General features: G+C 35.4%; 2 protein-coding genes across 2 annotated transcripts; both read right to left on the bottom strand.

Annotated features, from left to right (window-relative positions):
* Window positions 1-737: 737 nt before the first annotated feature.
* LOC101491147 (uncharacterized protein At1g32220, chloroplastic) lies at window positions 738-6,163 on the bottom strand. The gene is made up of 10 exons (XM_004501343.4): window positions 5,899-6,163; window positions 5,430-5,547; window positions 5,219-5,307; window positions 4,921-4,976; window positions 4,774-4,829; window positions 3,683-3,776; window positions 2,929-3,008; window positions 1,939-1,981; window positions 1,587-1,678; window positions 738-1,191 (listed from the first exon to the last, which is right to left on the bottom strand). The coding sequence occupies exons 1-10, from the start codon at window positions 6,120-6,122 to the stop codon at window positions 1,012-1,014; spliced, it is 1,032 nt and encodes a 343-aa protein (XP_004501400.1). The 5' UTR covers window positions 6,123-6,163; the 3' UTR covers window positions 738-1,011.
* Window positions 6,164-10,614: 4,451 nt separating this feature from the next.
* Window positions 10,615-11,244, bottom strand: LOC140920545 (uncharacterized). Its single transcript, XM_073368860.1, has one exon. It carries the CDS (start codon window positions 11,242-11,244, stop codon window positions 10,615-10,617), a length of 630 nt encoding a protein of 209 aa, XP_073224961.1.
* Between the last annotated feature and the right edge of the window lie 1,269 nt (window positions 11,245-12,513).

A 12,513-nucleotide genomic window follows, 5' to 3' on the forward strand; every position in this document is an offset into this window, starting at 1 on the left:
CCTTGATTAAACTAAATATTTATTTTTGAAATATAAATAAAGCATGAGAAATTCAAAAGTAAAAGAAAAGAGAAAAGAAGTAAAAGAAAAGAGAAAAGAAAAACTGTGGTAAATCAAAGTATGAGCCAAATTAAAAAACATGTTTAACCCATATATATATATATATATATATATATATATATATATATATATATATATATATGTATATAATTATTAGGTTCAAGTATGATAACTAATAATTAGTCTCCCCTCCCAACTCACATTGACTATAAATAAATGTTATATATACAAAAAAATGTAATGTATATATTTAAGACACTATATATTTAATGTCTTAAATTGTTCCTGATCTCCCCCAGTAATATATATTGATGTTCCATGACAGTATAATGCCATAGCCCATCAGTATGCATGGGATATAATATATAGCCAGTGTTGAAGAAAACAAAAAATAGCCACAGTGACCATTGCATATTTAGAGCATGGAGAATACATAACAACTAGAAAAGAGAGCAAGTGGACAAGTCACTGCAACACTTATGTGTCCTCTTGACTAGAGAATGTTGCATTACAAATCAAATTCAATCAGCGTTATATGACGGCATGTAGAAGGACTGCTAAGTCTCAAGTAGGTGGAAGAAAAGTCTGTTTTTCAGTTTGTTAATTCAGTCAAATTTTATGAAACAGTAAACCTCGGATCAATTACCAATTTCACAATACATAACTCAATAAAAAAGTTCAAAGAAATCAATAATATAACTGACATATATATCGACCCCAAACAAGTGGTTAATTACATCAGACGAGAGAATCCGTCAGAAAAAGATTCTGACATTATCATATTGTGGAAATGGGAAAGGACAATATTTGGCTACATACCCGCACTTTCAGATATTATTCTCTCATAGAATTGGTATGGAGAAATATTCTCAATTTAATTATAGTAAAATGGATATTCCATAGATAAATTACCTCCTATCAGATTACCCTGGAAACCAAATAAAGCTAATTCTACTTTGATTTGTTCTGACTGTAACGTTGTATTCCAAAGACATCTATGATCCCTGGAGGGAAAACGGGATCAGTAGCAGCTCTAACAGCAACTTTAGCCACAGCAGTAACATTGACAGGAGGTGTCAATAGAGGCCCAACAAGTGGAATCTGGTTCAATGCTCTAGTATGTTGGAGAACCTACATCACTCAAGAGAATAGCAGTAAAAAACAAATGAAATATGCTGCTATGCTAACATATATCAATGCAAAACATACAAATACACAAGAAAAGTCAGAACTTGTATCAGAGGAAGGAGAAATGCAACTCGATTTCAGAAATGCTTACAAATAGAAACCAATCAATCAACTGGTAAACAGTTTTGACAACCATAATTTAAATGGAAAACCCCTATATAAACCAAAAATTAATACGAGGAATGCAAAGACAGGGAAAACCTTGCACTTCAATCCCTGAAACTGGCTTGGTGAGGTGATATACAAAAACTAATGTCAATTCATCAAAAGAGCAAAATTATTTGCACATGTGGACTGAAAAATAAATGTATATGTCATACTAAAGCACATAAAATTACCGATTCCAATGGAGATCCAACTAGGCCAAGAGGTATCTTCATACTCCCAACACTTCGAGTCCCATAAATAAACCCTGGCCTCAGAATTATTCCTGAAAAAGTCATGTAATACTCCAATCATTTATGAACATAATAACCCGCACCATAAACCATCAGTAGTATGATTTCTGTTAGATGGGAATTTTTTCTTTCATGGAGAAAATTCGATAACAATGAACAATGTCAACTATTATCAAATATGATAGTTAGCACATGACAAGCCAAAAGATGAAATTTAAACCAACTTCGGAGGCCTCGTGGTTTCAATTTACAGCTCCCCAGTGTCAAGGAAAGTAGGAAACTGAATACTTACCTCCATAAGGAAATCTGGTCAGAAGCTCTGTTTCAGCAGCTCTCTGCATCAATTAAGGCACAATTTGTAATTATTGAGATTAAAATGCAAAATATCTCAACATCAGCTGTACATAATTTGTTTTTAGGTGTAGAAATAGAAGGTGTACATGACAAATGTTTCAGCCCAGAGAGAAATCAACAATTTTATAATCTAATGACTAAGGATGTAAAGTTTAATGATTAACGGCAACAAAAGAAAAAACGGGTCAACCACAGAAATATAATACGTATGTTTCTTTTCAAATGACCTGTTAGATAAAATGACTTGGGCCTAGCTATAAATGATAGAAACCCAATCCACTAAGACAAATGACTATGTCGTTGGTAGATTGAATCAATAAGGAAGAAAAGAAAGGAAATTCCAAGAGAGATTGATCAGTAAGAGGAATCAATGGGAGGTGAATCTTCTGGAGTCCGGAGACATGATGAACATTAAAATTTTGTTACAGAGGATCCAGAAAGGGTTACAAGCATACAAAGTGGTTAGGCTGGAGGTTGTTCTATAGAAGAGTTTAGGGGGAGGTATTACAGTTTCTTTCCATTTCTAGTTTCTAGCTGGGGGCATGAATTATGCAGCATGGAAATACTCTCCTCGGAAACTTTTTCTTAATTTCCTTTACAGTACAGGTCTGTTGAAGGGTGAATTGTAGTCGTCAAAATTCATGTGTTGATGACAGTATAGTGAATCAAGATAGCAGACTGTGTTTTACGCTATCTTAACCTGTAAATGTTAAATGGCTTATAACTAACACAAAATAGTCAAACAAAAATTAGTTTTTTTAATGAATCAACAAAACCATACAAGTTACAACATTGTTAATACTTCAAATTCAGAAGCAAGGATCCTCAATAGAAAAATTTCAGTATTTTGCACAAAGTTTTACTATAAAATTTCTAAGCAAATGGTGATTGGGATTCATTCCACAAAATAAAGAGTTGGACACATTACCTTTCCTTCATAATACCCCTGCAGCAAGTAATTTACTACACCAAAGTCGGCAGCAGAAATGTAGACAAATCTTTTAACACCTGTTAAACCAAGAGCAAATCTTCAACAATCAGTTCCACTGTACACTACAAGAGGACACAAAAACTATAATGCACTAAGGTCTGCCTTGCTACAACAATTCTTCTATGTAACGAGGCAGACAATTGTGGCAGTGCCACTAAGAACATAATCATATCTTTCAAATTTGCAATGACTAGATGTATGGTCGTATCTCTACAAATTAAAGTACAAACTCTAATTGTGTCATATAGTAAATGACAAGAATAGATGTAAATGTGGCAAAAACAATGTTTGATGCAGTCTTTTTAGTGAGTATAGAGAATGTGAGTGTTTTTTCAAAATTAGAGGGGGCGTAAGTGTCATTTAAAGAGAACTTAGCGGAGGTCAATGCAACTTTCCCAAAGTATTAACATACAAATTTGTACTTTTTAAATCTTTAAAGGGGTTTATATAATAAAGAGGAAGCTCAATTGTTATACATTGTACAACATTTATGTTTTTCAAATTTATTTCTTGAAGCCCAATAGCATCATCAGATCCATGTAGTTCATCCCATCTAGCAGGGAAAGTCATGGCTGTTGTTGTAAGCTTGAATTAAAGATGAGCACATGTACTGCCCCTACCCCAAAAAATAAGGAGGGTAGGAGCTGAGAAAGTAGATTCCAAAGGACAAATGTGCAAATTTTTCGTTTACCTTGATCTGAAGCTGCTCTAATTGCATTGATGTTAGCCGTTCCATTAATTTTGTACATGTATGAGTTGGAGCCAAAACCGCCTATACATGAGATCTTAAAAAAGAAACATAATTAACTAAAAGGACTTAATATTTACAATACAGAAAACAAAAGAACATTTAGATATACTTCTGTATCCTACAGCAACGAAATTTGGATGTATTAGATTAGTTAGTAATCCATGCTTACTACAATTCTTTCAAACATTTGCTTCTCATTTCCATATCAATCTGCTAGCATCTTCTTTTGGGCTCTGTTTGGGAGTTTGGAGAGGAGGGCTTTGGGAAGAGAAGAGGAGATGAGAGAGACAAAGAGAGAATTCTTCCACCTTATTTGAGCTGGTGTTTTTGTAGAAAATGAGAAGGATATGCATATGACGAATATGTTTTTAATTCTGAGATTATTATAAAGAGATGAAAATGATTTGAAGAATATATCTAAAACCTACAAAATCCACCTCCAATACATTTTTTGAGTTCCCCCAATTAAGGAGGATTTTGAATAATAAAGAAAGTTAAACCTCGGATTCAAGTTGGGGAGCTATCCATCTTTCACTTTCTCTTTCCTCCTTCCTTTTCTTCAAAGCCTTCCCCTCCACTCCTAAACTCCCAAATGGAACGTTAGTACACAATCTTCCTTCCATCATCTTTAAACGACTTTCAACCAAATTTTACCATCATTCTCGTCAATGTTATCCAAATTCACTAGTGTTAGAGGTCAGGCTTCAACGAGCTTTATATACTGTATCTCTAACCTATTTTCATCTCAACCACTTGTATGTTACACATTCCTTTATAACAAGAGAATATCCTATTACCCAAAAAAAAAAAATGGTAAAACCTGCTACCCTTGATGCATTAACAGTAAACTATATTGTTATAGAAAACTTAATCTAAGCACAGGGGATCACACCATAAATATTGATTAAACCATAAGAAACAGCTTGTAATTGCAAAGGAAACATAAAATAAACATGAACAGTTTGGCTACAGGCTTCCTATTTAGTTGCTAAATATTACTAGGCATTTTAACAAGATAAGGGGAAACTTACAACAGCAGTGACCCCATTCAGAGCTTCTTTCAATGAATTAGTTGAAAGTAGATTCCCTAATTATGTGAAAACAATTTAAATACATTAGACAACTTTGTGTCCCACAAAGATATTGTTTGCAAGGAAATGCAAGGGAAAAAAACAGACCTTTATACCAAATGACATTGCTTGCCCAGGAGTCATGCAGAGATGACCTGCCAGACCTGAAAGTAAAAGACAGTGAATGGCATGGCCTATAAATTACAAGGATAAAGCACTAAATAATAATAAATATGAAAAGGAGTACATGGTAGCATTGCAAAACAAAATGCAAATAAAACAGGCCACTGATTTTAACTTCCAACGACTATCCCATTTTCCAAAATATTCAACACAAGAATTAAGAGTTACAAAAGATAAAGCATGATGGACTGATAGTGGTCACAAATATGAAAAAGCACCATACCTGCTAATACTCGCAACAGATAAACCATGATTTAAGGCTTCTCTACAAATGTGCGATCCAACAAATCCATTGCCTCCCAACACAAGCAACTTCAACAACAGTCAAAAGATAAATACATAAATATTTTGGTTAGTAAAGGCATAATATATACACACACCAACCAAGATTACAAAATCAAAGTCCAAAATCCAAATATATACATAATGAATACCTTCTCTGTTGGGGGTGGGGGCACATTTACAGTCTCTGCTTCTTCAACTTTGAAGGGCTCATCAATCTTTGTAGAGTCCGTGGTGAAATTTCTCCCGTTAATTGACACAGCCAATGCACTTCAATGCAAGAACATGAAACACAAAATGTAAAAGTGAATAATTACAAATCACAAAAGCAACAAACAAACTAACACTCCAAGTAACTAAACATAAAATTTATTGTATATTATGCACAACACTGTTGAATCTAATATAGCTCAATTTCTCACCAATTAGTCCCAAGTCCTAACAATCTACGCATACACCAATATATAAAATCAAAACATTAATTATAAAAGAAAATAGTAGCCTGCAATGAACCGAATTAACCATAACCTAATATCAACAAGCAGAAATTGAATCGATCAAGATCACACACAACAACAAATTTATAATGATTTAAAAAGGATTGAAAAGTGAAAAACTGACTTGAGTCTTGAAATAGAGGATGGCGAAGAATGGATCAAGCGCGAGATGATTGTCGTCATTTGAAGATTCAATTGTTCCAAAATTTGTAGAACGAAACTTCTAGAATAAATGAATAAATAAACGGAGTGAAGAGGTTCGGTTGAAGTGTTGTGTTGAGTGAATGTAACTATGAGGAGCGAGAGGCAAACGCATACACATGGCACAAATACCTGCTCACACCTCATTCACCATATGTGGCTTTATTCCAACCTCAACCTTTTTCATTACTATACTTTCTTTTTTCTCTCTTTTACTACCTACCTCAATTTTATTTTGTGTTTACTACGATGATTTTAAAATAAATATGTTTTTTTTTAATGGTCTTAACTTAAAATATTTTCATTTTTTAATTATAATAAATTTGAGAAAATTATTATTTTTTTACCAAAAATGTTTAAAAAAATTATTTTACCTCATCATCTTCGTTCGTTCTACAAAAAATTAAGGTTTAAGTTTTTTTCATAAATCAAAAAAACTTAATTTAAGTTTTTTAGAATACAATTGTATTCAAAAAAATTCAGAATTTTAAGGTTTTTAAAATATTTTTGTACTTCAAATAATTCAAACTTTAAATTTTTTAAAATACATTTATGTATCCAAAAAACTTAAAATTAGTTTCTAGTACACATTATTTGACAGTTTTTGGTATTGAAATTTTATTGTGCTAATAATCTTTTTAAAAAATAAATATAAAAATAAATTGTAACATCCTATTTTTTTTAACGGTTGCTTTTATTATTATTATTATTATTATTATTATTATTATTATTATTATTATTATTATTATTATCAAAAATTAAAATAATATCGTGAGCAATTATTTTTATTCCCAAAAATAAATATAAAGATAAAATAAAATGACTGAGCGTTACATTCCTCGTACCTTAAATAGTTTCGTCCTCGAAACTGAGAAAAGTTTTGGGTATTGCTCTCTCATTTTGTCTTCTAGTTCTCAAGTGGTGTCTCTAGTGGCTTGATTCCAAACTACCTTCACCAAAGGAATTTCTTTGTTGCGAAGCAACTTGACTTTTCTATCTTCAATTCTTGTCGGAGGTACTTCAAAAGATAAATCCTCCTTCAACTGCACTACATCTGACTCAATGACATGTGATGGATTAAGGACATACTTCCGTAGCTGAGAAACATGGAATACATCATGAATGTGGGAAAGAATAGGTGGTAACACAACTTTATATGCTACAAGTCCGATTCTTTTGAGGATTTGGTAAGGTCCAACGAACTTTGGTGTGAGTTTCTTTGACTTGATAGCCCTACCAACTCCTGTAGTAGGTGTCACACGAAGGAACACACGTTCGCCTTCTTCAAATTCTAAGGATAACTTTTTTGGCGACTTTGGGAAGTTCTCATCCTTTCTCTAATTTTCCTGATCTTTTTTGTGGTCTATTGCACCATTTCAGGCCCCACTATGGTACTCTCACCATCATGATACCAACAAAGTGGTGTCTGACATTTTCGTCCATAAAGAGCTTCGTATGGCGCCATCCCAATACTTGCATGAAAACTATTATTGTAAGTGAATTCTACTAACGGTAAACATTCATCCCATCTTCTGCGATCGTCTAGGGCGCATGCTCTTAGAAGATCCTCTAAAGTTTGATTAGTTCTCTCTGTCTGTCAGTCGGTCTGCGAGTGATAAGCAGAACTTAATCTCAATTCCGTCCCTAATGCTTCATGTAAGGCTCCCCAAAAGTGCGAGGTAAACTTTGGATCCCGATCTGAGATGATGCTGGAAGGAACTCCATGAAGTCTCACAATCTCTGTGATGTAGATCTCTGTCAATTTAGTCACATTATGGGTGGTCCTCACAGGTAGGAAATGAGCTGACTTAGTTAGACGATCGATTATCACCCAAATCGAATCATTCTTCCTCTGCGTCTTGGGCAATCCTATAATGAAATCCATGGAAATACTATCCCATTTCCACTTAGGCACGTCTTAGGGCTGCAACATTCCTATGGGTCTCTGATGTTCTACTTTAGCCTTCTGGCATGTCAGGCAAGCTGTCACAAACTCGACCACCCGTTTCTTCATTGCAGACCACCAATAGTTTTGCTTCAAATCTTGGTACGTCTTGGTCACCCCTGGGTGAAAACACAGTTTACTCTTGTGTGCCTCCTCAAGAATAATCTATTTTTATCCTGTCCATTGTCGGGATGCAAATGCGCCTGTTGCAACGCATAATATTGTCTGGCCCCACTTTGAATTCTGGTGCCTTCCCTTGCACAGTCAAGTGCCTCTTCTGCTAAAGTAATTCGTCATCAAATTGATGTTTCTGAATGTCCTCAATTAGCCCATTAGAGATGGTTATCATGCTAAAATTTAATTCTCTTGGTGCGAACTCCACATTCAAGTTAAGATCACGAAACTTCTCCAATAATTCTTGTTCTTTTACCATTAAGGATGATGCAGGTATATTTTGTCTACTTAAGGCATCTGCAACTACGTTGGCCTTTCCCGGGTGGTATTGCAATCTAAAGTCATAATCCTTCAAGGTTTCCATCCACCTTCTTTGCCTCATATTTAGCTCTTTTTGATCGAATAGGTATTGCAAGCTTTTATGGTCACTAAAAATTGTAAATGTACTTCTATACAAGTGGTGTCTCCAAATTTTTAGGGAAAACATTATCGCTGCCAGTTCCAAATCATGTGTGGTGGGATAGTTCCTTTCATGTGTTTTTAGTTGTCGTGACGCATAGGCTACTACCTTCTTATTCTGCATGAGGACACTTCCCAATCCTTGATGAGAGACATCACAATAAACTTCGTAGGGTTCATCTGGTTGTGGCAAAGTTAGTACCGAAGAGGTCGTCAAACGTTCCTTTAATAGTTTAAAACTCGCCTCACACTCTTCTGTCCACGCAAATGGTTGATCTTTTCTTGTAAGCTGGGTCAGTGGGGATACAATCTTAGCAAAACCTTCAATAAATCTTCGGTAATAGCCAGCTAATCCAACAAAGCTTTTAATGTATGCAGCAGTCCTTGGTCGCCTCCAATCTACAACGGCCTTTACCTTGCCTGGGTCGACAGCAATTCCTTCATTCGAGATCACATGCCCTAGAAAATTAACTTCCTCCAACAAAAATTCACACTTCGCTTGGTTGGCATACAATTGTTTCTCTCGCAACACTGATAGAACTTGTTGTAATTGCTCCTCATGCTCCTCTCGAATTTTAGAATAAATAAGAATGTCATCTATAAATACTACTACGAATTTATCCAAAAATGGATGGAATATACGATTCATGTAGTCCATAAATATTGCGGGTGCATTAGTCACTCCGAATGGCATTACAAGATACTCATAATGTCCGTAATGAGTCCGAAATGCAGTCTTGGGAATGTCTTCTGCCTTAACTCGTATTTGGTGATACCCAGATTTCAAATCTATCTTTGAGAACACTACATCCCCTCGGAGTTGATCCATAAGGTCATCGATGCGCGACAATGGATATCGGTTCTTGAGAGTGGCCTTGTTGAGTTGCCTGTAATCTACACAAAGTCGTGAGCGTTCGTCCTTTTTCTTTACTAACAAGACAGGAGCTCCCCATGGTGAAACACTAGGTCGAATAAATTGTTTTGACATTAATTCTTCCAATTGTTCTTTAAGTTCAGTTAGTTCGGAAGGCGACATCTGATAGGGTGCAATTGAGATGGGTCCAGTACCTGAGTGTAAGTCAATAGAAAACTCACTCTCTCGCACTGGTGGTAGTCATGGTACATCAATCGGAAACACGTCGAAGAAATCTCTAACCACTAGTATATCCTTTATCTTGACATCACGAGTAACTCCCATACTAGCCAGGGACAAAATCTCCATATCACCCTCCTTAAGAGCAACCTTGATTTCGTGCGCGGCTAAGAGTTTAGAAAGCTCAGGGTCGGGAAAAATTACAGTCTTACGACCACAATCTAATAAAATATAATGGTGTGACAACCAATCCATACCAAGGATAACGTCGAGGTTCTTAAGAGGTAGACAAATGAGATTCACATTAAACTTCCTACTCAACACAACTATAGGACAATGCATACATGCCGTATTTGCAATTAAAGTATTATCAGCAGCAGTGGTAACAGACAAATCAAACAATAAGGTTGTGACATGCAATTCCAATAGCTTCACACAGTCCATAGAGATAAATGAATGTGTTGCACCAGAGTCAAAAAGAACGGTTAGAATATTACCTGAGATTTCACACTCCCCTTGGAAGGATTCATTCGGACGAGACGTCCCTTGACCATTTATATTGTAAACTCGTCCTTGAGTTGTTGGGCGTGTGACTTCAGTTGCATTCAGTGAGGCTTCTGCCTTTGGTTCTTTGCAATCCCTAGCTAAATGTTCGGGCTTCTGGCATTTAAAACATACACTGCCGTTGAGAATGCACTTATTCACAAAGTGTCTTGGGTCTCCACAACGATAACAGTATGGCTTTGATTCTGAAGTCCTCTGTCTATCATCTGAAACGGAGGTCATTGGACGATATGGTCACTTATCTGACCCTTGGGGACGAGATATGGGTTTTGATCTGGTCGACTACGACCCTGGTTCTGATTACTCGGTCGTGTTGGTCCCCCGTAGTTACTAGTACTCCCACGATTCAGCCTGCGGTTCTTCATAGCCTCTACTTATCTGCACTTTTCCACTAGGGGTTGGAATCACGTGATTCCCAGAGGTAGTACCGAATCTTGAATTTCATACTTCAATCCATCTTGGAAACGGTGACACATAAAGTCTTCATCAATGGTCTGACGAAAAAACTTGAAGTATCGCGATAAGGATTCAAACTTTGCCGCATATTCTCCCACAGTCATGCTACCCTGGCGGATCTTCAGAAAGTCATCTCCCAATTTTGTTCTCGAACTTACCGGAAAATACTTGTCCAAAAACTTCATCTGAAAAGACTCCCAGTTAATCTCTTCTTGAGCAACTTCCATCATCAATTTGGTGCTCCTCCACCAATATTCAACATCACCAAGTAGCAGATAAGTGGCATAATTCACTTTAACTTCAGGTGGGCATCGAATCACTTCAAAGATCTTTTCCACTTCCCGTAACCACTTGTCAGCCTTTTCAGGATCCACATCTCCATGAAACTTGGGAGGGTCATGCCTGCGGAAGTCTGTCAAACCTCTAGATTCAGCCGCCCTTTCTTCTTTTTCCTCCCTTCGCATTTCACGTTGATTCTGAGCAGCGATAGCTGTAGCCATTTGTACCATAGCTTGAGCCATCTCAGCCATTCCCACTTCATTAGTCCCACTAGCACCAGGAGTACGTCTTGGAGGCATTGTTCATGCGACGCTCAATCCAGTCAGTGTCAAGCATTTGCCTTAAAATCAATAAAGATGTCGTCTAGAAGAATCATGAGTAAGGATAACGCTAACTACCATATCCACACTAACGAATGGAAAAAGTCACAAGGAGGTATACTACAACTACACTATTATTCAACATTGATCAGCTTACACCTAACTCACAGTCCAATCAAGATCGAACTGCTCTGATACCAAAATTGTAACATCCTATTTTTTTTTATAATTTTTATTTCAAACAAAATATATAATTTCCCATGTAATTTCAAACAAACAAACAAATAATCCATTATTAATTTAAAATCCATCAGTATCTCAATTAGATACTTAATACTCAAAATGTAAGGTTCAGAAATGTAGTAATAAAATGAGAATTGGCATAGACTAGAGTTCAACATAGATAAATTTCATAAAGCTGACCACTACTACTCCTAGGATTAAATGAGATGTTCCATCTATTCTTCTGAAAACTTTCCTGATTGTGCAAGTAGATTAGGAATGTCATATGTCCAAAAGTAAGGGTCATCTCCAAAATTCTTACCAATAAATAATAAATAAATAACAATAAATAAAACAGTACAATGCCCACACAATTAATGGCATTATTCCATTCAAATTGCCACATATACAGTAACAATTAAAAGATAACAGTACAAATGTTTACGTAATTAATAACATTAGTTCATCCAAAACAACAACGAGGAGGTACACTGAAAATACAATTATGTTATTACGATATCTATATAAATAATAATAATCGTTACTCCATACAAACAACCTTACAATAGAATACCACGATGTCTACATCATTAATTCACCCAAACAATTAAGAATTAAGAGGTACAGTAATAAAGACAAGTACAATATCACATATTAATTCACCCCAAACTAACAACAGGTACATCCAGGTGCATAATATCCACGTCATTCATTATTAACATTGCCTCATCCAAACGAACAAATACAATCGTATACAGATAATATATACATCGTTAATAACATTATTTCAACCAATTATTAGGAGATATACTTTGAATATGTTCAACATAACCATGAATATAACATGTCACACCATATTTATTTTCCAAATTTTGATAAAAGCATTTCAACATAGTATATATACAATATCACAAATTCTAAAATAATTACAATCACACATTCCAAAATAAATATATAATTGGAGTGATGCCCTTACCGATATGAGTGTCGCGATTAAATTCTCATGCAACGGTCTTTTTGCTCCAA

The sequence above is a fragment of the Cicer arietinum genome, chromosome 5 (genome assembly GCF_000331145.2).
Source record: "Cicer arietinum cultivar CDC Frontier isolate Library 1 chromosome 5, Cicar.CDCFrontier_v2.0, whole genome shotgun sequence".
NCBI lineage: Eukaryota > Viridiplantae > Streptophyta > Magnoliopsida > Fabales > Fabaceae > Cicer > Cicer arietinum.